This window comes from Rhinopithecus roxellana, chromosome 19, assembly GCF_007565055.1.
Source record: "Rhinopithecus roxellana isolate Shanxi Qingling chromosome 19, ASM756505v1, whole genome shotgun sequence".
Classification (NCBI taxonomy): domain Eukaryota; kingdom Metazoa; phylum Chordata; class Mammalia; order Primates; family Cercopithecidae; genus Rhinopithecus; species Rhinopithecus roxellana.
Genome location: NC_044567.1, coordinates 40,284,594 through 40,304,487, shown reverse-complemented (window position 1 = coordinate 40,304,487; position 19,894 = coordinate 40,284,594). Strand labels below are relative to the sequence as shown.

Genomic DNA, 19,894 nt, shown 5'->3' with positions numbered 1-19,894 from the left:
CCCCAGGTCCCCACAGGCAGCAGCTCACCAGCGGGCAGAACTCCATCACCAGCAGGTAGGGCGTCACCTCGGCACACTGGGCCAGGCACTGGAGCAGGTTGCTGTGCTTCAGGGCCCTGCAGGAGTGGACAGGCGGCCCCTGACTTGGGAGGAGCGGGAGCGGGGGAGGGGGAGGCGGGCCGAGCAGGGGAGGGAGAGGAGGGGGTCGCACAGTGTGGGCCTTTGTGCTCGATGGCCTCCCACCTGTAGGGCTGCACCTCCTCCAAGAACTGCATCTGCTCCTGCACGCTGGCGCTGGCCTGCAGCTCCTTCACCACCACCTGGGCACTGCGGACGCCAGCGTTCACCTCCCCCAGGATCACCTGTGGACAGCGTCCCCCGCAGCTGCTCCGCCTCCACAGGCCCCGGCTTCCAGGCCTTACTCTTCTCCCACCCGCCCCGGCCCCTTCTCCTCCTGTGCCCAGTCCATTCACTGCAGCGCAGGGTGTGGGTTCCAGACCCCTCCCAGCGACCTTCTGGCTGTAATATTCTGAGTATTTTGTGTTACTCTCTCCCCAAGGTCTCCCGCTGCCCTCTCTCTCTCTCTCTCTCTGGAGGTTTGAAGTGAGGAAGAGGGACCCAGTTGTCTCGTTTAGGCCAGGGTCGGGGGAAGGCCAGGACCAAGAGCCTGCTCCTCTCCCTCCCAGGGCCCCTCCCCAGGTACCTCTGACCCCAGGACCCCCTACGGAGAAGGGGCTGCAGCCAGACCCTGAAGACCTCCCTGAGGAGGGATCCAGCAGGGCCCAGGGTCCAGAGAAGGGACCCTCGGGGCTGCGGTGGCTCCCAGGAAGAACAGATCTGCATCCCTGTGTCCCTTCTGCCTACCAGGCGAGAGCCCTCTCTCCCAGGTGGGACACATACCTTCCCGAACCAGCCATGGCCGATTTCCTTCAGGTATAGGAGGCTGTGCCGGCCCAGGTCCGTGGACTTGAGGAGCTGCACTGTAACCAAGCAGGGGGCTCAGGGACCCAGTGCGGCCTTCGCACCCCCCAGCTTCCTCACCTGGCCCCTGGAGGGACTACCCGCTTGGCCTGTTCTGGGGAACTGTCCTGAGTCCCCAGCACCAGCTGGCAAGCTTGGGGCTAGCATCAGGAGCCAGGGTCTCTCGAGATCAGGGGCCGCTGCTTCCCAGAAAAGCCACGGAGCTGCAGGCTCCATCCGGGCATCTTTCTGGATAGGTCTGGAGAAGGTGCCTGAAGCCACTGGAATAGCTGCAAGGGACAGCAGGGCCTGGAGCCGGACCCGCCACATGGGCTGTACCAGGCAGGCAGTGTGGCTGAGCGAGAGGCTGGGGCCACGGCACAGGGAGGGCACTGGAGCGGCCCAGCCCCACCCTGCCGCAGGCTGGCATCCCACGCCAGGCACACCAAAGGCTCCTTTGTTGGGGGCTGCTTGGCACAACCCCGCACGGAGCACACTGGCCCATTCTCCCCGAGGGCCAGGCCGGGTGAGGTCAGCGGGAGGAAGGGTCAGTGAGGCCCGGGAGGAAGGGGCCAGCGCTGGCAGAGCCCACTCATGCCTGCCCACGCCCCGAGGGATTCCCCGAATTCTGCTCCCACGCCAACTGCCCAGAGGGTTGACGGGGCTGGGTCTGAGCCCAGCTGCCAGGAGAGCCCAGGGGGAGGGGGCTCCTTCCAGGGCCCAGAGACCCAGAAAACGTAGAGGTGGGGCAGGGCATGTGGGCCCACCGGGCGCTGTGTCCCGAGCCCAGCCTGTCTGGACAGCCCTTTCACCCTGGGGCGTCCAGGCCCACACTGTCCCTGAGCAAGTGTGGGGTCCTGACCACGGGTGCTGAGACAGTCCAGAGGCCCTGGGCACCGCCGGAGGCAGCGGGCGGCCGTCCTTCTCTGCAGTCCCCATTGGGTGGGGACATTGCCCAGGTTCTCCCTGCTGACCTCTGGGGCTACTCTTCTGGCCTCACCCCAATCTCTCTCCTCTCTAGAAGCACATTCCCCCCGGAAAACTGAAACCAGAGCTGCAGAAGTAGAGAAACGGGTAACCACTGCCTTCTTCCAGGTCCCTGTCCGCCGACCCCAGTCCCCAGGACAGTCCTCCAGAGGTGGCTCGGAGAATCTGCAGGGGCCAGGCACATACCTGCCCCTGGACCCAAGGGCGGTACCCCCTTGGATGGTCCCTGACAGCTCCCAGCAAGGTCAGCACAGGGCTCAGGGACCCCCGCAGCCATCTGGGAATGTCAGAGGGCCTCGTGCGCTGAGTGGGTGGCTGCAGTCCTCCACGCCCGGCCACAGATGTGCTCACAGCTCAAGTGCCAGCCCTGATTCCTGCCTAACTGGGAACCTGTCCTCCAGGAGACGGGGCAGAGTAGGACGCGTTGAGGCCCTGGCTCCGAAGCTGGGGGCTGGGGGCCCTCTCTAGGTCCCAGACCAGTGCCTTGGGTGCCAGGCTGCCACGATGAAGGCTAGGCTCGCGGGGCCCAGCCAGGCACGGCTCAGAGCAGGTGAGGCAGCCTTCATGGCACTGTGGTAACAGGCCCAGGTGCCAACAGAGCCCCAACAGGGCTGGCAGGGGCCCCTCCCACTGGCCTGACACCCCTCCTGCCTGTGTTCCCAGAGGAGCTGGGGGTGGGCAGTGATGGGGGAAGCCCCCGGCTAGAAGCTTCCTGGGAGGGGGCCTGAGATCTGATGGTTCTAGAGGGACCCCCACCCACCACCCAGGCTCCAGGACAGAACTGGGAGTTCCTGAAGCCTGGCCATTCACCCCCAGCCTCCCCCAGCACGTCCACCCCATGTGAGTGGTCGGCCTAGGACCCTAAGATGGGGGCAGATGAGGCTGTGGCTGAGGGCCCTGCCTGCACCTGCACTCCTGGGTCAGCCCCACCCCTCGGCCCCTCCCCCCAGCCTGAGTGAAAGGCCGATTCACCACCCGCCCACAGGGGCCCCACAGGGGCCCCACCAGGGCCCCTCCTCCCACCATGCACAATGGAGCCCGTGTCCCTGAAGGGCTGGCGCTCAAGGGGGCAGGAATCTGGGGTCAAGCATCTCTGGACTGTAGAAGAGTCCCTGCCCCCAGCACATGGCCGTGTCCAGAACCAAACAGCCGCACCCCTGCCCCAGTGCCTACCACTGCCCCTGTGCATAGCAGCCCTTGGGCAGGGGAGGCTGGAGGCCCAGGGCTGTACCAGACCCTGCCAACCCCTGGCCAGCCCCCAGGCCCAGGAGAGAGGTACATGCACCTTTGGCCCCACAGCACAGCCTGGGACGCAGCCACAGGGAGTCCAGGGCCACACACTGCGTCTACCCCAGCAGCCACTCCCAGCCCTGTGCTGCTCCCACTCCAGAGCTGAGTCTTCTGGTCTCCCTGGCTCCCCCAGGTCACGCCCAACACCCAGCACCTGGGCCCCGGAGGGAGGCCACCCTGTCTCCCCACCCAGCCCTCACCTGAGCGCCCAGGCTGCTTGGCCATGGGCAGGGAGACCTCCGTGAGTGGCAGGACGTACACGTCGGGCCCGTTCTGTGCTGCCGTGGCCGGGGAGCCCTGTGCCAGGTCAGCCGCATACTCATCCCCCTCCGCATTCTCAAACTCCTGCGGGCCGGGCCGGGCATGAGCAGGGCTTCTCGCAGGTCCAGGAAGGGTGTGGCTGGGCCTTTCCAGGCCCCTTTCTTCCAGGGCCGAGCCCCCAGGGCAGGACAGGAGGCGGTACTTGGCCCAGAATTGGAGCCCCCACCCCTGCAGGCCAACGGCCCAGCACCCCTGCTAACTGCCTTTCTATCTGTCTCCTCTTGCTGACCCCCCCGCGCCCCCCCACCAGGGGCTCAGTTGTCCCATAAGGGGCCAGAGGCAGATCTCAGAGCCAAGAGGACCCATCTCAGACTCCAGAAAGGGTGCGATGAGCTGTAGGCACCAGCGCCTTGGCCTGGCCTCAGTTCCCCCATCCCTCCCTGGTGGACAGCCCAGGCTGAGCCCCACCTTGGGGCCTGAGGGCCTAGAGGCAGGGAACCAAGGGACAGAGGTGAGGGCACTGAGGCCAGCTGGCCCTGCCCATCCAGAATCAGCCCCCAACACCTCTCAACCACCCGCATCCCCAGCAGCCCCTCACCCCGGGCCCTGCCTGGGGTTCCACCCTCCCATGGGGCAGCTTCGGGGACAGGAATTCCATTGCCTCCTGTCCCACAGTCCTGTGGGAGAAGCAACTAAGCAACCCTTCCACTGCGTGGACAAGGAGCATTCCTGGGTGCCTGGGAGCCCAGAGCCCAGCGGCCATCTTCACCCTGGGCAGCCCACCTGCCACCGCCATCCACCCCGAAGGCCCTGGACCTTTGCCTGGTGGTCGTACCACCTCTGGAGCTCCCAGGACTCCTTAAGAGCCTGGCCCCGTGCAGCCTAGGGCTGGGCCACTCCCTGCCAGGCTGCTATTTTGAAATGCAGAGGCCACACCTGTCTAGGGGAGACCCCACCCCCAAGTCCAGGGCACATTCCTGCTCTGAGAGCCAAAGTCTCCAAAGTCCTGGGCCAGCTGAAAGCAATGGCCCCAGGCACACAGTGACAGCCGCAATCCCTGAGCACTCGGTACAGCCTCTCTGCCTCCTCACAACTCCCAGTGCCCCAGTGGGGAAACTGAGGCTCGGATGGGTCAAGGGACTTCCAGCTGGATCCTGGCCAGCACCCGGCCTGGTGAGTCCGAGGACAGGCAAGTGCAGTGGGAGGGGAGGCCTGGGCTCCTCACACACTACGTGTGACCCTGGGGACGCCTCCCTTCCCTGGGCTGCAAAAAGAGGGGTGAGTGGCTCTGTTGGTATTCCCGCAAGCCTGGCCCAGCCTGCACTTTTGGAGCACACAGGGATGGGGGATGGGGGATGCAGGTGCTGTGTGGGCAACTCCCCCTCCCCAGGACCCCAGAAGCCCCCTCTTGGCCCTCCAATCCCAGCCCTGGCCCCACCCATCTGGGCTTTGTAGAGGGGTCTGGGTCACAGATGCCATCTCTCCCTGGGGTCGGGCCCGGGCTCCAGGCGTTACCTGCTGCCTGGGGGCCGGCCAGGTCCTGCTGATGCAGCGTGCAATCAGGTAGCACAGGGTCAGCATTGGGGGCCTGCCCAGCCCCTTCCCCCAGCACAGCTCCCCACCAGGGAGTCTGGCACAGGCCCCCAGATCCCAGGAGGGAGCCCAGTGTGGAGGCAGGACTTCCCAGAGGCACGCTGGCGCTGGAATGTTCCAGGCACCATGTTCCCAAGGAGGTGAGGAGGGCGCAGGAGGAGGAGCTGTGGCCAGCCCTTGTTTGGGGCCTTGTTCTTACAGTACCCCAAGGAGGGGCCACTGATACAATAGCCCCACATGCCCCACCCAGGCCCCACCTCCACTCCCGCCCCCGCCAGACCTTGAGGCTCTGGCCTCAGGATCCCCAGGAAGGCGCCAGCGCTGCCTGGCCCGGCCCCTGGTGCCAGCAGGTCCAGGGGCATGTCCCCAGGGCAGGGTAGGGGCTCTGGGCAGGAGCGCAGACCCCACAGCCTGGGGCCACAGCTTTGCCGCCCAGGCCCGCAGCTGCTCATTGGCTGACGGGGCCTAGGCCACCTCAGAGGGCTCTGGAAGGGTGAACGGGCTGGAAAATGTGGCCTTTGGAAAAGGTAAAAAGGCCACATTCAGCGCCATCACCGTCCAGGCCAGCGAGACAGGCGGGCAGGGCCCGCTCCTTGGCCCACTCTGCGTCATGACATACTGGGGCAGGGAGGACTCTGGGACTGTCTCCAAAATGGGGGTGACGCCAGCGGGTGCATGGGTCACTTCATAGGAAAGCGCCCCTGAGATATGGACGGGGTGCTGTGTGCGCCGCAGAACGAAGCCTCCCACCCTCCTCCTCCCTGACTTCTGGCGTTAAGAATCCGGCCTCTGGCCCAGGGATGGGGCTGACCCCCTGGGTGTGTGAACCACCAGAGGTCCAGGCCAGGGTGTCGTTTGCTCATCAGCAGGAACGGGACCATGGGGACTCCGGGAGGGGTGGGCAGTGCCGGCTGGGGTTCTTTCTGCCTGGCCTTCCCTGCTGCTCAGAGTTACAGCGGGAAGTGGGCTGGGGGTTTACAGGGGGAGGAGCAGTGCTCGGCACCTGTCCTTGGCTGGGGGCCTCCAGAACGGCAGCCTAGTGAGGCCAGGCCTTGCCCTTGGTGATGCTCCCTAACCAGCAGGCAGGGCTCCAGCATCGCACACCGCCCCCTCCAGAGGGCAGAAGATACCCTGGACAAGGGGACTTCAACTGGTGAGAAGGTATCTGTGCGGGAAGCTTGTCTGGGCGGCCCGGACTTCCCTTTGCAGATTGAATTCGGAGGGATGTGAGGGCCCCCTGCAGAGGCAGCTCCTTCACCAGGAGTCAGGGGTCTCTAGGGGGGCAAGCCCCCTCCCACATCAGCTCCAGAGGCCCCGACGCCCCCTGAAAGGCCGTCCTCAGCCTCCATGAGTGCTCAAGCCCAACCCCAGGCTAGAGTGGGAGCATCAGATCATGCCCCAACAGACGGCTTCCAAGTCAGGGAAGCTGGGGCAGGTTCCTGAGGAGGAGCTATGGAGTCCCTGGACCAGGGTCCACGTGGTCCCCAGGTGGCCCCACAGCGACTATGGCCACCTAGCAGCCACGTTGGTGGCCCCGGGAAGGAGAGAAGCTCAGGGTCAAGTGGACGCTACAGGCCTTGCCTGCAGGATCCCACAGCAGCCCCCAGGCCTCACCTTGAACCCGATGCCACCCTTCTTACAGCACAGGCAGGCCAGCATGAGGACGATGACGGCGAAGAGCCCGGAGAAGGACACAGTCACCACAGTGAGGGGGGACGGCCAGGACAGCTCGCTGAGCGGGGCGCCGTCTGCGGGAGAGCAGCGCAGTGAGAGTGGCCGTGGCTGAGGGCCGGCCAGGCCCCTGCCCCTGCCCCTGCTCCTGCTCCAGGCTCCGCAGCCCCAGTCCAGGCTGGGCCTCAGCACCCTGACCTCTCACCCCAGACCCCACCCCTCACAGTGTGGCGAGCAGGTGGCCAGAGCCTGCAGTCCTGCAGCCAGTCACTGGACACCGCCCTGGCCTTGCCAGGGGGACATGGGGTTAGCAGAGTGGCCAGAGCCTGCCCAGTTCCCAATTCTGGGGTTCACAGATACCCCTCTGAGAAGTCAGGGTCTCAGGGGCTACAGGGGGACCCCCATCTCCCTCCCGGATGCCAGTCACCCCACCTTGCCCCTCTGGGGCTGGGAAGGGGACATGGACTCTTCAAACACAGGAGACCACGTTGCTGGCTGCTATCTGCTGGCCATGCATCAGGCTCCGGACAGCGAGGGCTCAAGGCTCTTCCAGCCTCTGAGGTGCGGGGACCTCACTGTCCCTGAGAAGGTGGTGCTGCCCCTGCTGGGTAGCAGGGCTCCTGCGTGCCACCTGGTGCCTCCAAGCTGTCCCCTTGCCAAACCCACGGCCAGGCCTCTGGTGCTGTTTCTGTCCTGGGAACCGCGGGGAAACCCCCTTCTGCAGCTGCTGGTCCACGGAGCTCATCTCAGAGGGAAACTGACAGTAAGCATCCCTCCCAACACCCGAGTATTGAGCTGAGCCCGGCTTCCAAATCAGGACAGTTGAGCTGAGCCAGGCTTCGAGGAAGCTCGGTCCATCTGCTGCCCACAGGATGACATGGTGGGGGCCAGCCTGGGTGTCCCCTGGGCAGGGGAGGGCACACTGACCCGCTGGCTCTATCCCCTGGGCCTGCCCCGTCCCACCACACCCAGCTCCAATCCGTGCCCTTCCCTAAAAGCTTTCTGTCTGGCTGTCCTCCACTTGGCCCTGGAGATTTCCCGGCCACCCCCAGTGCCTCTTGCCACTGAGCACCTACAGCTTCTCAGCTCCCCAGCTCCTAACACCCCACCTCCTGGCCCAGCACACCCCCAAAGCTGTTGTCATCTCTACCCCATTGGACCAGCGATGAAACAGGGTCAGCGGGGGCAGGGCTGCCCAAGGTGGCACAGCTGACCTCGCCTGGCCTGCTCTGCCAGGGCTGCAGGCTAACGGGGCATCTGGGAAGGCTGCCTGGAGGTGGCGTGAGCTAGAAGACAGTGAGGGCACCCTGGGCTTCCTGCTCGGGTCTCCAGGTTGTTCCCCACACCCACACATGAGGAAGAGAGGACCCAGGACGGCTTGGAGTGAGGACCAGACAGGGCTGTGGGGACAAGGAGGCAGGGGCAGCCGGCAAAGCAAGACCCGGGTTACTGGGGCAGGAAACCAACTCTGCCGCATGCGGAGAAGAGCCGATGGGTGGGGTCGTGAACCGATATTGTCCCAGGTGAGGTTTCCAGGATGTGCGTGCGTGTCATGCGTGTGAGGACACCCCGCACACCGGGTAAGCCCCCCTGTATTCTCACACCCGTACGGCAGGAACACAGGCAGAGGCTCATAGGCACTCAGCAGGCCCCGCCCTCCGAAGCAGCCAGTGCCTTCCGGGACTGCGTGTTGCCATGGTGCCCATCTCCCAGGCTCCATCTGGTGCCTGCCTGGCATCAGTCCACACCCCTCTGCCACCTTCACCCACGCCCTCCTGGCCCCTCTCCTGGCGGGCCTTTCCCTCATGGGACACACTGGGTGAGTGAAGGAACCTCTCTGTGGCCTTTTGGGGCCAGGATCTGGACTTCTGTCCTCAGAGCCGGCAGAGCCCTGGGGCTGGACAGGCCACCTGCAGGGCAAACGGCAGCCCCAGGATGCCCGACCTCAGCCTCCCCCTCAACCTCCCCTTCGGGCCCCACCTCAGCCACCCTGGGCTCCCCCGCCCCAAGACCCTATCCTCCCCCCTGTCCTCCCCCGCACTGAGGCAGCTGGCCCTGGGGCACGGCCCTGCTGAGGCCCCTCTCCCCTCTAGAAGGCCCGGTCCCAGTGCTGGGCGGCCATGGGGGGTCATTCAGCACCACGTGCTGACTCAGTGGAGGGCAGAGGTGGGCAGGGGCACTGGGCAGGCCTGCCCATGAGCACAAGGCCACATCCCTGAAGGTGGATATGTAGGAGTGGAGGATGGCCACACAAGCCAGCCAGAGCCAGAGGGTTATAAGGAGAGGCGGCACACTTAGGCTTTCACATCCACAGAAGCGGTCGGTTTCTGGAGCCCCTACCCGTGCCCAGAGCAGCAGAAACCGCAGTGGATCCCATCTGACAGCGGCTGTCCGAAGCTCCACCCAGAGACCCTCCCTCATCAGAATCACTACCACCCTTGTGGGGCGCGATTACTCACGCCTGTAATCTCAGCACTTTGGGTGGATCACTTGAGGTCAGGAGTTCGAGACCAGACCGGCCAACATAGTGAAACCCCATCTCTACTAAAAATACAAAAATTAGCTGGGCGTGGTAGCACAAGCCTGTAATCCAAGCTATACAGGAGGCTGAGGCAGGAGAATTGCTCAAACCCAGGAGGCAGAGGTTGCAGTGAGCCGAGATTGTGCCATTGCACTCCAGCCTGGGCAACAGAGTAAGACTCTGCCTTAAAAAAAAAAAAAAAAAAAAAAGGGAATTACTACCATCCCACTTCGCAGATGAGGACACTGGGGCCCCTGGAAGTGGGGTGGTTTGTCCAGGACACCAGCGAGTCCAGGCCCTGTCCTCATGGCCACGAGAGGACCCTGGGCAGAGGAGGGGGTTCCCACAGCCTCTCGGCCGCAGGTTGATGCCTCCCTCAGGCCCACCTGCTCTCGGCCACCCTGGCACCCACAGCCTAATGCACCCACCGCCACCTCTGCATTCCCAGAACCTTCTCTGTGCCCTCATCAGAGGCACCTGCTGCTGGGGCCCCACTGGCTGTCAGCTTGCAAGACAGACCACGCTCTGACCCCAGATGCTAAGGGCAAGGCCTAGTACCCTGGGCACCATGACACTTGTAACAATCCAGCACACATAGGTGCCCACATATGTGCATGCGTGAAAACACATGAAACATTCATGCACACACACCTCATGAAAACACGTGAAACATACATGCACACGTAGCATGCATGCAACCATACCTGTGACTGTGTGCACACACTGTACACGGGCCAAGACATAAATGTCATGCACAGACGTGCATGTGCACATACCACACCCACACATATCCACACGTGTGCACATACGTAACCACACACAAGCACACCCATGCACACACACACCCACATGCACACCCACATATGCGAGCCCACACCCCCCCCACACGCGCGAACACACCTACACATGCAAGCACACACACGCACACACCAACACACGCACGCACACCCACACACATGCAGACATACCCACATGTGCATGCACACCCCCACACAGGCAGACACACACACATGCACACACACCCACACGCACGCACCCACACAATCGTGCACACACATCCACATGCGCACACAACCCCCACACGTGTGCAAACATACCCACACACGTGCAGACACCTACATGCACGCGCACGCGTGCGCATACATGCATCCAGACATACCCAAACAGGTGTGTGCACACACCCACACATGCGCACACACGTACATGCACACACCCACACATGCACACACGTGCGTACACACCCACACACGCACACGTACCCATACACTCGTAGACACAGATACCCACACGTGCGTGTGCACACATGCACACACACCCCCACACACGCACACACAACTCCACAGGCACACACATGAATGCACACATGCACACACACATCCCCTGGCTCAGTCCCCACTACTGGCCTGCTCAGTATCATCATCCTCACTTTACAAGTCTGAAAACTGAGGCTCAGGGATGTCACAAGCACACCCAAAGGGTGGCCCGGCTCTGCCAGCTCCACTACCCTGCTCCAGACGCCATGCCTGCCCCTCCACAAGCCACGCGGAAGGCCCCACTTATTTCCTTGGGATTAGCCCCCACTAGCAGGTGGGGAGGCCTCTGTGGGGTCTGCTTGCCTGTCCCGCCCATTAATACCTCACTCTGCCCAGATGCGAGAAGGGGTAGCTGGGACCTCACAGCCCGGAAACTCATGCCCAGGAAGACACAAGTTAAACATGACTTTGTTTCTGAAACTTCTTGAAAGCCCATTTAAACCAGCATCCCACTGTTTAACCCTCTGCTACCACCCACGCTGCACAGTGTCCCCCAGGCTCTTCCAAGCCCGGCCCTCTGCTGCCACACATACTGTGCGGCCCTCAAGCTCTTCCAAGCCCGACCTGGCCATACTGCAGTCCCTGGTCCTCCCGCAGGCCTTATGAGAGCCCAAGAAAGCAGCCGCACTGAAAGGTCACTTCAAAGCAGACCCGCCCAACCCTGGTGACCCCTGCTGATGCCCCAACCCTCTGCTGCCCTGCTAAGGCTGTGCCCCTGGCCATGGTGAGAATGGGCACAGTTCTGCCTCCTCTGCAGCTGGGCTGGAGGGTGTCTGTGTGAGCCTGCGGTGGGTACACTGTGACACCAGCATGCACACACGTGTCCAGGCTGTGACTTCCTATGGCCACTGTCCACACAAGGAACAGGGCCTCACCCATGCGGGGTAAAATGCACCAGGATCGTCACAGCCCTTGAGTCCTCTGTCCACCAGCCTTGTCCACTGGCACTGAATCGGCCACTCTTGGGACCCCCAGAGGGCGACTCTATTTGTTTTAGATATGGGGTCTCACTGTGTTGTCTGGATGGGAACGCAGTGGTGCGATCACAGCTCACTGCAGCCGGGAACTCCTGGCCTCAAGCAGTCCTCCCCGCCCAGCCTCCCGGGTAGCTGGGATTACGGGTGTGACAGGCATGTGCCACCTGGCCTGGCTGGTGACTATTTCTACTGTTCCTGCTGCATCTCCTGGTCAGCACTCTGCCGTGAGGGAGGATAGGGCCTTCACCCCCGCTTGCTTCTTTTTTTTTTTTTTTTTGAGACAGAGTCTTGCTCTGTCGCCCAGGCTGGAGTGCAGTGGCCGGATCTCAGCTCACTGCAAGCTCCGCCTCCCGGGTTCATGCCATTCTCCTGCCTCAGCCTCCTGAGTAGCTGGGACTACAGGTGCCCGCCACCTCACCCGGCTAGTTTTTTTGTATTTTTTAGTAGAGACGGGGTTTCACCATGTTAGCCAGGATGGTCTCGATCTCCTGACCTCGTGATCCACCCGTCTCGGCCTCCCAAAGTGCTGGGATTACAGGCGTGAGCCACTGCGCCCGGTCTGCTTTTTTCATATCAGTGCTCAAGACATTATCATTCCCGTTTATTCACATCACACTTAGGAGCTCCCTTTCATTCCAATGAGCTGTAACGTGTTACTATAATTGTTTAGTTTGATTCTCAAATTTCCCCAGATTTGGTCAGAAGGCACCTGGTGTATGCAGAGTAACGGCCCTAGAGCCGTCCACCTCCCAATCCTCAAAACATGAGACTCCGGGTGCCCTACATGGCAAAAGGAACTTTGCAGGCGGGATTAAGGAAAGGACCTGAGGTGGGGCCATTAGCCCGGATTGTCAGGCGAGCCAGGGTCATCCCGAGGGTTTTTGGACAAGGGAGGCAGGAACTGGAGACGAGAGAAGTGACTGCAGAAGCAGAGGCCATGGGGGCCGTGAGGGCTGTGAGCCGCGGATGCGAGGGGCTTGAAAAGGCCAGGGGTGGACTCTCCCCGGAGCCCAGCCTCCACTGTGTTGACTGTAGCCAATGAAAGTGACTTTTGGCCGGGTGTGGTGGCTCACGCTTGTAATCCCAGCACTTTGGGAGGCCAAGGTGGGTGGATCACCTGAGGTTAGGACTTCAAGACCAGCCTGGCCAACATGGTGAAAACCCTGTCTCTACTAAAAATACAAAAAACTAGCCGGCCATGGTGGCGTGTGCCTGTAATCCCAGCTACCTGGGAGGCAGACGCTACAGCGAGCTGAGATTGCGCCACTGCACTCCAGCCTGGGCGACAGAGTGAGACTCTGTCCCCCCCAAAAGAAAAGAAAGTGAGTGACTTTCAATTTCAGATCTCCAGAACCTACAATAATCAACTCCATGACATCTGTAGTCCGTGGCCACAGCAGCCACAGGAAACTCACCCAACGGCCCTTCCGAGCGGCTCCCCAGCAAAGCCTTTGTGGTATCCGCCCCCAACCCCTGTGCCTCCTGGGACACAGGACAGGCCCAGCGAAGGTGGGGTGCTACAGAAAGCTTGGTGGCTGGGCCGGTCCCTAGAGGGCCACCATCAATCCTCAAAGCCATACTCAGATGCAGCGGCTCAGGCCTGGCACCAGCTGGTCCCAAGGTGGGGGTGGCGAGGGCACATCTGCTGTGCACACGTGGCTGGACATGCAGGGGGCAGGTCCAGGTCGGCTTCAAGGACTCTGCCCAGGCTAACCCTAGAGGCCTCTGGTGCCAGCTTTTCCTCCTCTCCTCTCCTCTCTTTCCTTCCTTCCTTTCTCTTTTTTTTTTCTCTCTCTCTCTCTCTTCCCCCCCTCCTGCCCTCTCCCTCCCTCTCTCTCTTTTTTGACAGAGTCTCACTCTGTCACCCAGGCTAGAGTGCAGTGGCATGATCTCAGCTCACTGCAACCTCCGCCTCCCCATTCCAAGTGATTCTCCCACCTCAGCCCCCCAAGTAGCTGGGATTACAGGCACCTGCCACCACCATCCCTGGAGAACTTTTGTATTTTCAGTAGAGATGGGGTTTCACTATGTTGGCCAGGCTGGTCTCGAACTCCTGACTTCAGGTGATCCGCCTGCCTTGGCCTCCCAAAGTGCTGGGATTACAGGCATGAGCCACTGGGCCCACTCTATCTTTTCTTTTTTTTTTTTGAGACGGAGCCTCGCTCTGTCGCCCAGGCTGGAGTGCAGTGGCTCCATCTCTGCTCACTGCAAGCTCCACCTCCCGGGTTCCCGCCATTCTCCTGCCTCAGCCTCCCGCGTAGCTGGGACTACAGGCGCCGCCACCACGCCCGGCTAATTTTTTGTATTTTTTAGTAGAGACGGGGTTTCACTGTATTAGCCAGGATGGTCTCGATCTCATGACCTCGTAATCCGCCCGTCTCGGCCTCCCAAAGTGCTGGGATTACAGGCTTGAGCCACTGCGCCCGGCCTTCTTTTCTTTTTGAGATAGAATCTCGCTCTGTCACCCAGGCTGGAGCACAGTGGCACAATCACGGCTCACAGCAGCCTCAAACTCCTGGGCTCAAATAATCCTCCCGCCTTAGCCTCCCAAGGTAGCTCAGACCAAAGGCTTGCACCACCATTCCCAGCTAATGTTTACATTTTTTTTGTAGAGACAGGTCTCACTGTGTTGTCCAGACTAGTCTCAAACTCCTAGGTTCAATCGATCCTCCCGCCTTAGCCTCCAGTTTCAAAGTTAATGTCGAATTTGGCCATTGGCTCTGGAGTGCTGGCTCTGCTGAGAAGTTGGGGTGGGAAGAGGCAGAGCCAGCCAGAAGGAGCTGGCAGGGGACCAAGAGCAGGGAAGAGAAGGTGCTTGTGGTGGAGACACCCCCACAACAGGCTGCGGGTTTTGAGTCGGTCCCACCCTCCTGGGAGTGGCCCCTCACCCATGAGTCTCCCTGAGCAGTGAGGACCCGGCCCCACCCCCGCCCCGGCCCGCCAGCCTCCCTGTCCCCATCCCCCAAAGTCCACTTTACTTGTAACCACCCTTTCCACCGAGGCGTGGACGCATGGTCAGTGCGACCCTCACGCCCACCAGGTGGCACTCTCAGCCATTTTACGCAGGTGGTGGAGAGGACAGGAGGCTCCCGGGACGCTGGACCACTCACGGAGGAACAGGGAGGCCAGCTCCAGGCACAGTGTAGCCTCAGCTCAAAACACAGGCATGGTCCAGGATGGCGCTTGCTCAGGGCAGAGCTGAGGGATCCCAGCCTGGGGTGCCACAGCCGGCAGCATTGCCGGCACAGGGTCCTCCCTCGAAGGCCATGAGAGAGTTCCGAGAGTGGCCTGGCTGAGCCTGAGGATGGCCCCACAGCCCAAGCCCATGGGCACACCTGGCTCGGTGAGCCCCCACCCCCGCAACCTGCACATGTCCCAGGCGGAAGCCGCCTCCAGCAGCCCCAGGTCCCAGGCAGCCTGTGCGGACCCTGGAGTCCCGGGACACATCACCTGACCTGGTCCAGCGTCTACAGGGCTGTCCCCAGGACCGGGTGCTCATTGTAGCACAGGGTGGCCGTGGTCAAAGCCGAGGGCTAGGAAGTTTTCTGTGTTGGGTCCAAATACACTTCCCCTCGACTCCATGCAGCCCCCACCTCCTGTGTCCACGCAGCCCCGCCTCCCATGGCCATACCTGGTCCTCCAGCCTCCTCGGCCCCTCTGGCTTCGCAGTCTCTCCCCTCAGCACGTCGCCCCACAGTTAGCAGTCGCCCCCTCGATAAGGCCAGGACTGTGTGGAGTCCAGGGGCCCCATGGTGAGTGGCCACGTGGTGTGATTGCCACGGGGTAAGGCGAGGCCTCCACTCTCTCCACCCACACTGCCTCTTCCAGAACCTTGGGCCCTACCTGTCCGGGGCTCCAGGCTCTGCTCACCCATGGGGCGTGCCTGGCACGCCCCATGGGTGTGGGCGTGACCCCCACATGCCAGCTCAGTCTGAGGTTCCAAGGTTCCCGGCCATTCACCCCACAACAGCAGGTGCACCCAGGGTGAGCACAGGGCCCAGTTTTGCCCCTGCATGCTTCCTCCACCCAAGCTGCCTTCCTGCAGGGATGGGTGGCCAGCACACAAGGTGTGGCTCTCTGTCCCCACCCCTGTCCCCGCTCGGCCCCTCAGGAAGCTTCCTAAGTGGCTCCATGCACCCCTCCAGGAACTCGGGGCTCGCTCCCCTCCCCTCCCCGAGGCAGTCTCTTTCAGCTTTCCTGGCACCAACAGCCAGGGTCTCTTGCACAGACCCAGCCTGGCCCACACCCCCCAAAAATGCCCCCAAAATGTCCCCAAATCACACCCACAAATGGGTCAGGATCAGCAAAGCTGCAGATGGGAGCCTGGGGGTAAAGGTCAAGGCCCCTTGTCCCAGCCCCTGCACTGCCCTCCCCATCGCTCTGTGCTGGCCAGGTGTTCACACCTGGAGCAATGTGGCCGGGACTCTGGGAGAGGGTGGCCACATTGTCAGGGAAGAGCAGGCCTCTGGGTGGCTGAGAGGACACAGTGGCCCCTGGAGGTACCCCCAGGCAGGGCTGCTGCAGCTGGAACAACAGAGGGGCAAGAGGGCTGGGCAGGGGGCCTGCAGGAGCCCACCGGGCTCCCTTAAGAGCCGCCCACCCACTCTCAGTGCGCCCCCCACAGCCCCTCCCGCCATTCGCATTTCCAGCGTAGGAGGAGTTCACCTTCATTGTTATTAAAGCTTCTGTCTTAATCAAATCCACACTCAAGACTGTGGCAGAGTCAGAGCCCGGCTCACTCCTGTGCATCCCAAAGTCCAACGTGCTGGTGCCCATTAGAGACACTGCCGTAGACGAAGCTCCCAGGTGAAAGAAGCTAACAGTGTGGGAAAAGAAAGCACAGACAGGAAATTTGCCCTTCCAGGGATTAACAGGTCAGAAGCTACAACAATTAGAACCTCACAGTGCTGGGGCACAGACCCACCAAAATCTCGGCCTGGCCGTGCAGAGGATTCCACGCTCCATGAAAAGCCTGACTGCAGGCTGGGTGAGGTGGCTCACGGATGTAATCCCAGCACTTCAGGAGGCCGAGGTGGGTGGATCACTTGAGGTCAGGAGTTCGACACCAGCCTGGCCAACATGGTAAAACTCTGCCTTTACTAAAAATACAAAACTTAGCCGGGTGGCGCATGCCTGAAATCCCAGCTACTCGGGAGGCTGAGGCAGAAGAATTGTTTGAACTCCCAAGGTGGAAGATGCAGTGAGCCGATTGTGCCACTGCACTCCTGCCTGGGCTATCAACAGATCGAGACTCCCCCCACCAAAAAAAAAAAAAAAAAAAAAGCCTGACCGCATAACTTCAGATTAAATGATTCTAAGTTAGATCACAACATCTTAAAAGAAAACAGGTAAATATTAGATTTCTGAATGGAGAAGGGTTTTTAAGCTAAAAGCAGCGGAAGGGACCACAAAGGAAAATGTTGAAGGTTGAAGCCTTTGACTCCATAAAAATGTCTGTTCCAGCCCGGCGCGGTGGCTCACGCCTGGAATCCCAGCACTTTGGGAGGCCGAGGCGGGTGGATCACCTGAGGTCAGGAGTTCGAGACCAGCCTAATCAATATGATGAAACCCCGTCTCTACTAAAAATACAAAAATCAGCTGGGCGTGGTGGCGTGTTTCTGTAATCCCAGCTACTCGGGAGGCTGAGACAGGAGAATCGCTTGAACCCGGGAGGCAGAGGCTGCAGTGAGCTGAAATCGTGCCACTGCACTCCAGCCTGGGCAACAAGAGCAAAACTCCATCTCAAAAAAAAAAAGAAAAAGTGTGTTCGATAAAAGCCCTCAAATTAAAGGCACACAGCGAACCAGAAAAAACAATTTACAGAAAATGTGTCAAAGAGCTGATGTCATGACTACACAGAACACACAATTAGTGAAAATTAACTAATACTCTAAGATCCCAAACATAAACAAGACTGGGCACAGCAGCTCACGCCTGTAATCCCAGCACTTTGGGAGGCTGAGGCGGGCGGATCACCTGAGGTCAGGAGTTTGAGACCAGCCTAACCAATATGATGAAACCTGATCTCTACTAAAAATACAAAAATTAGCCAGGCATGGTGGCACAGGCCTGTAATCCCAGCTACTCGGGAGGCTGAGGCAGGAGAATTGCTTGATCCCAAGAGGTGGAGGTTATAGTGAGCCACCAAGATCGCACCACTGCTCTCCAGCCTGGGCGAGAGCTAGACGCCGTCTCAAAACAACCAACCAACAACAAAAACCAAACTGCCCAAAATCCATGAGAAAATGTCCAGCCTCGATCATAAAGAAATGCAAAATTATAACATGTCCAGCTTCCAGACAGTGGGAGTTTTTAGAAGCCAGTAAATCAGAACCGGTGGCCCACGCAGTTTGGTGAGTGTTAAAGCAGAACAGCCTGGAGACCTGGCTTCTCTCCAGCCAAGTAATTCCACGTCTGGGAATTTACATTAAGAAAATAACCTTGAGGCCAAGTGCGGTGGCTCACGCCTGTAATCCCAGCACTTTGGGAGTCCAAGATGGGCAGATCACGAGGTCAGGAGATCGAGACCATCCTGGCTAACACGGTGAAACCCCGTCTCTACTAAAAAAAAAAAATACAAAAAACTAGCCGGGTGCAATGGCGGGCACCTGTAGTCCCAGCTACTCGGGAGGCTGAGGCAGGAGAATGGCAGGAACCCGGGAGGCAGAGCTTGCAATGAGCTGAGATCCAGCCACTGCACTCCAGCCTGGGCAACAGAGGGAAACTTGTCTCAAAAAAAAAGAGAAAATAACATTGGCCGGGCGTGGTGGCTCACGCCTGTAATCCCAGCACTTTGGGAGGCCGAGGTGGGCGGATCATGAGGTCAGGAGATCGAGACCATCCTGGCTAACATGGTGAAACCCCGTCTCTACTAAAAATACAAAAAATTAGCCAGGCGTGGTGGGGGGCACCTGTGGTCCCAGCTACTTGGGAGGCTGAGGCAGGAGAATGCCATGAACCCGGGAGGCAGAGGTTGCAGTAATCGCACCACTGCACTCCAGCCTGGGAGACAGAGTGAGACTCCATCTTAAAAACAAAAAGTAAAAAAGAGCCTAAATGTTCAACAGTGAAACAATGATGAAATAAAAACAATGGTATATCTGCAAAATAAGCCATAAAAAGTGAGTTTAAGACTATGTTTTAGGCCAGGTGAGGTGGCGAGGTGGCTCACACCTGTAATCCCAGGAAGCCAAGACTGGTGGATTGCTTGAGCTCAGGAGTTTGAGACCAGCCTGGCCAACATGGCAAAATCCCATTTAAAAAAATACAAAAAAAAAAAAAAAAAAAAAAATTAGCCAGGCATAGTATCACACGCCTGTGGTCCCAGCTACTTGGGAGGCTGAGGTGGTAGGATTGCTTAAGCCTGGGCGTGGAGGTTGCAGTGAGCTGAGATTGTGCCACCGTACTCGAGCCTGGGTGATGGAGCAAGACCCTGTCTCAAAGAAAAGAAGGTGTTTTAAACATACGGGATGATATCCACGATGTTATGCTAAGGAAAAGAAGCAGGACACGCAGGGCGCCCAAGACCAGGGCGTGAGGGAAACGTGTTATTGTGGCTGTAGGGCGTGGTGTATAGATAGATGTGCATATACATACTTGATGGGCTTTGACGTCTCATATACAAACGTTAGAACTAAGGAAATTACACACGGTCACCATGCGCCATTTGGTTCTCTTCCCTCTACCCTCAGTAAGGGTAGAAAAAGTAGGACATAGAACTGTTTACAAATCCTGATCACAACTTTGTCAAAAGAACACAGAAGCAAGCTGGGAAAAAATACACCAAAGCATGAAGTGTTTGTCTTGGGAGGTAGAAATCCGGTTGGTTGCCTTCTGCACGTTCACATTTTCTACAACAAGCATGCACTGCGTTTAGAATCAGACGATGTATAATTGTAGTTGATTATCACTCAAACCTGATCCCATCACTACTGCCTTTACAGAGCCGCGCTGGACGCAGAATGGCCACCTGCCCTGGGGTCTCCGTCCACTTTGCGCTGCCCCCACCACGCTCAGCCTCCCACTAGCTCCTCCATCTTGACCTGCAGTCCCAAAGCCCCTGGTCCCTTGCAAAGCACCTGGTGTGGACCAGGGGAGGAGCCCACCCCAGTCCACAGGGACCCTCCCTGCTCGAGACCACAGCCCAGGCCAGCACACAGGGATGTCCGCTGGACCAGTACCAGCCTCCAGGATGACTGGCTGGATTTGAAGCCACACATGGCTCTGGGACGAGGTACCTGGGGATGAGCCCCGGGGATCCCCCAATGGAAGGCCCTAAATACAGTGTGGGAGGGGACACCAATGCCCTAAGGTGCCTGTGG

General features: G+C 60.0%; 1 protein-coding gene across 9 annotated transcripts in view; it reads right to left on the bottom strand.

Annotated features, from left to right (window-relative positions):
- Window positions 1-19,894, bottom strand: part of AATK (apoptosis associated tyrosine kinase) — a 47,660-nt gene that overhangs the window by 10,099 nt on the left and 17,667 nt on the right. For all 9 annotated transcript variants that reach the window (XM_030922505.1, XM_030922508.1, XM_030922507.1 and 6 more), the window contains exons 2-6: window positions 6,706-6,839; window positions 3,438-3,582; window positions 901-980; window positions 244-362; window positions 29-116 (exon numbers count right to left, since the gene is read on the bottom strand). In XM_030922505.1, the coding sequence (XP_030778365.1) occupies window positions 29-116; window positions 244-362; window positions 901-980; window positions 3,438-3,582; window positions 6,706-6,839 (566 nt within the window). The remainder of the gene's footprint in view (window positions 1-28; window positions 117-243; window positions 363-900; window positions 981-3,437; window positions 3,583-6,705; window positions 6,840-19,894) is intronic.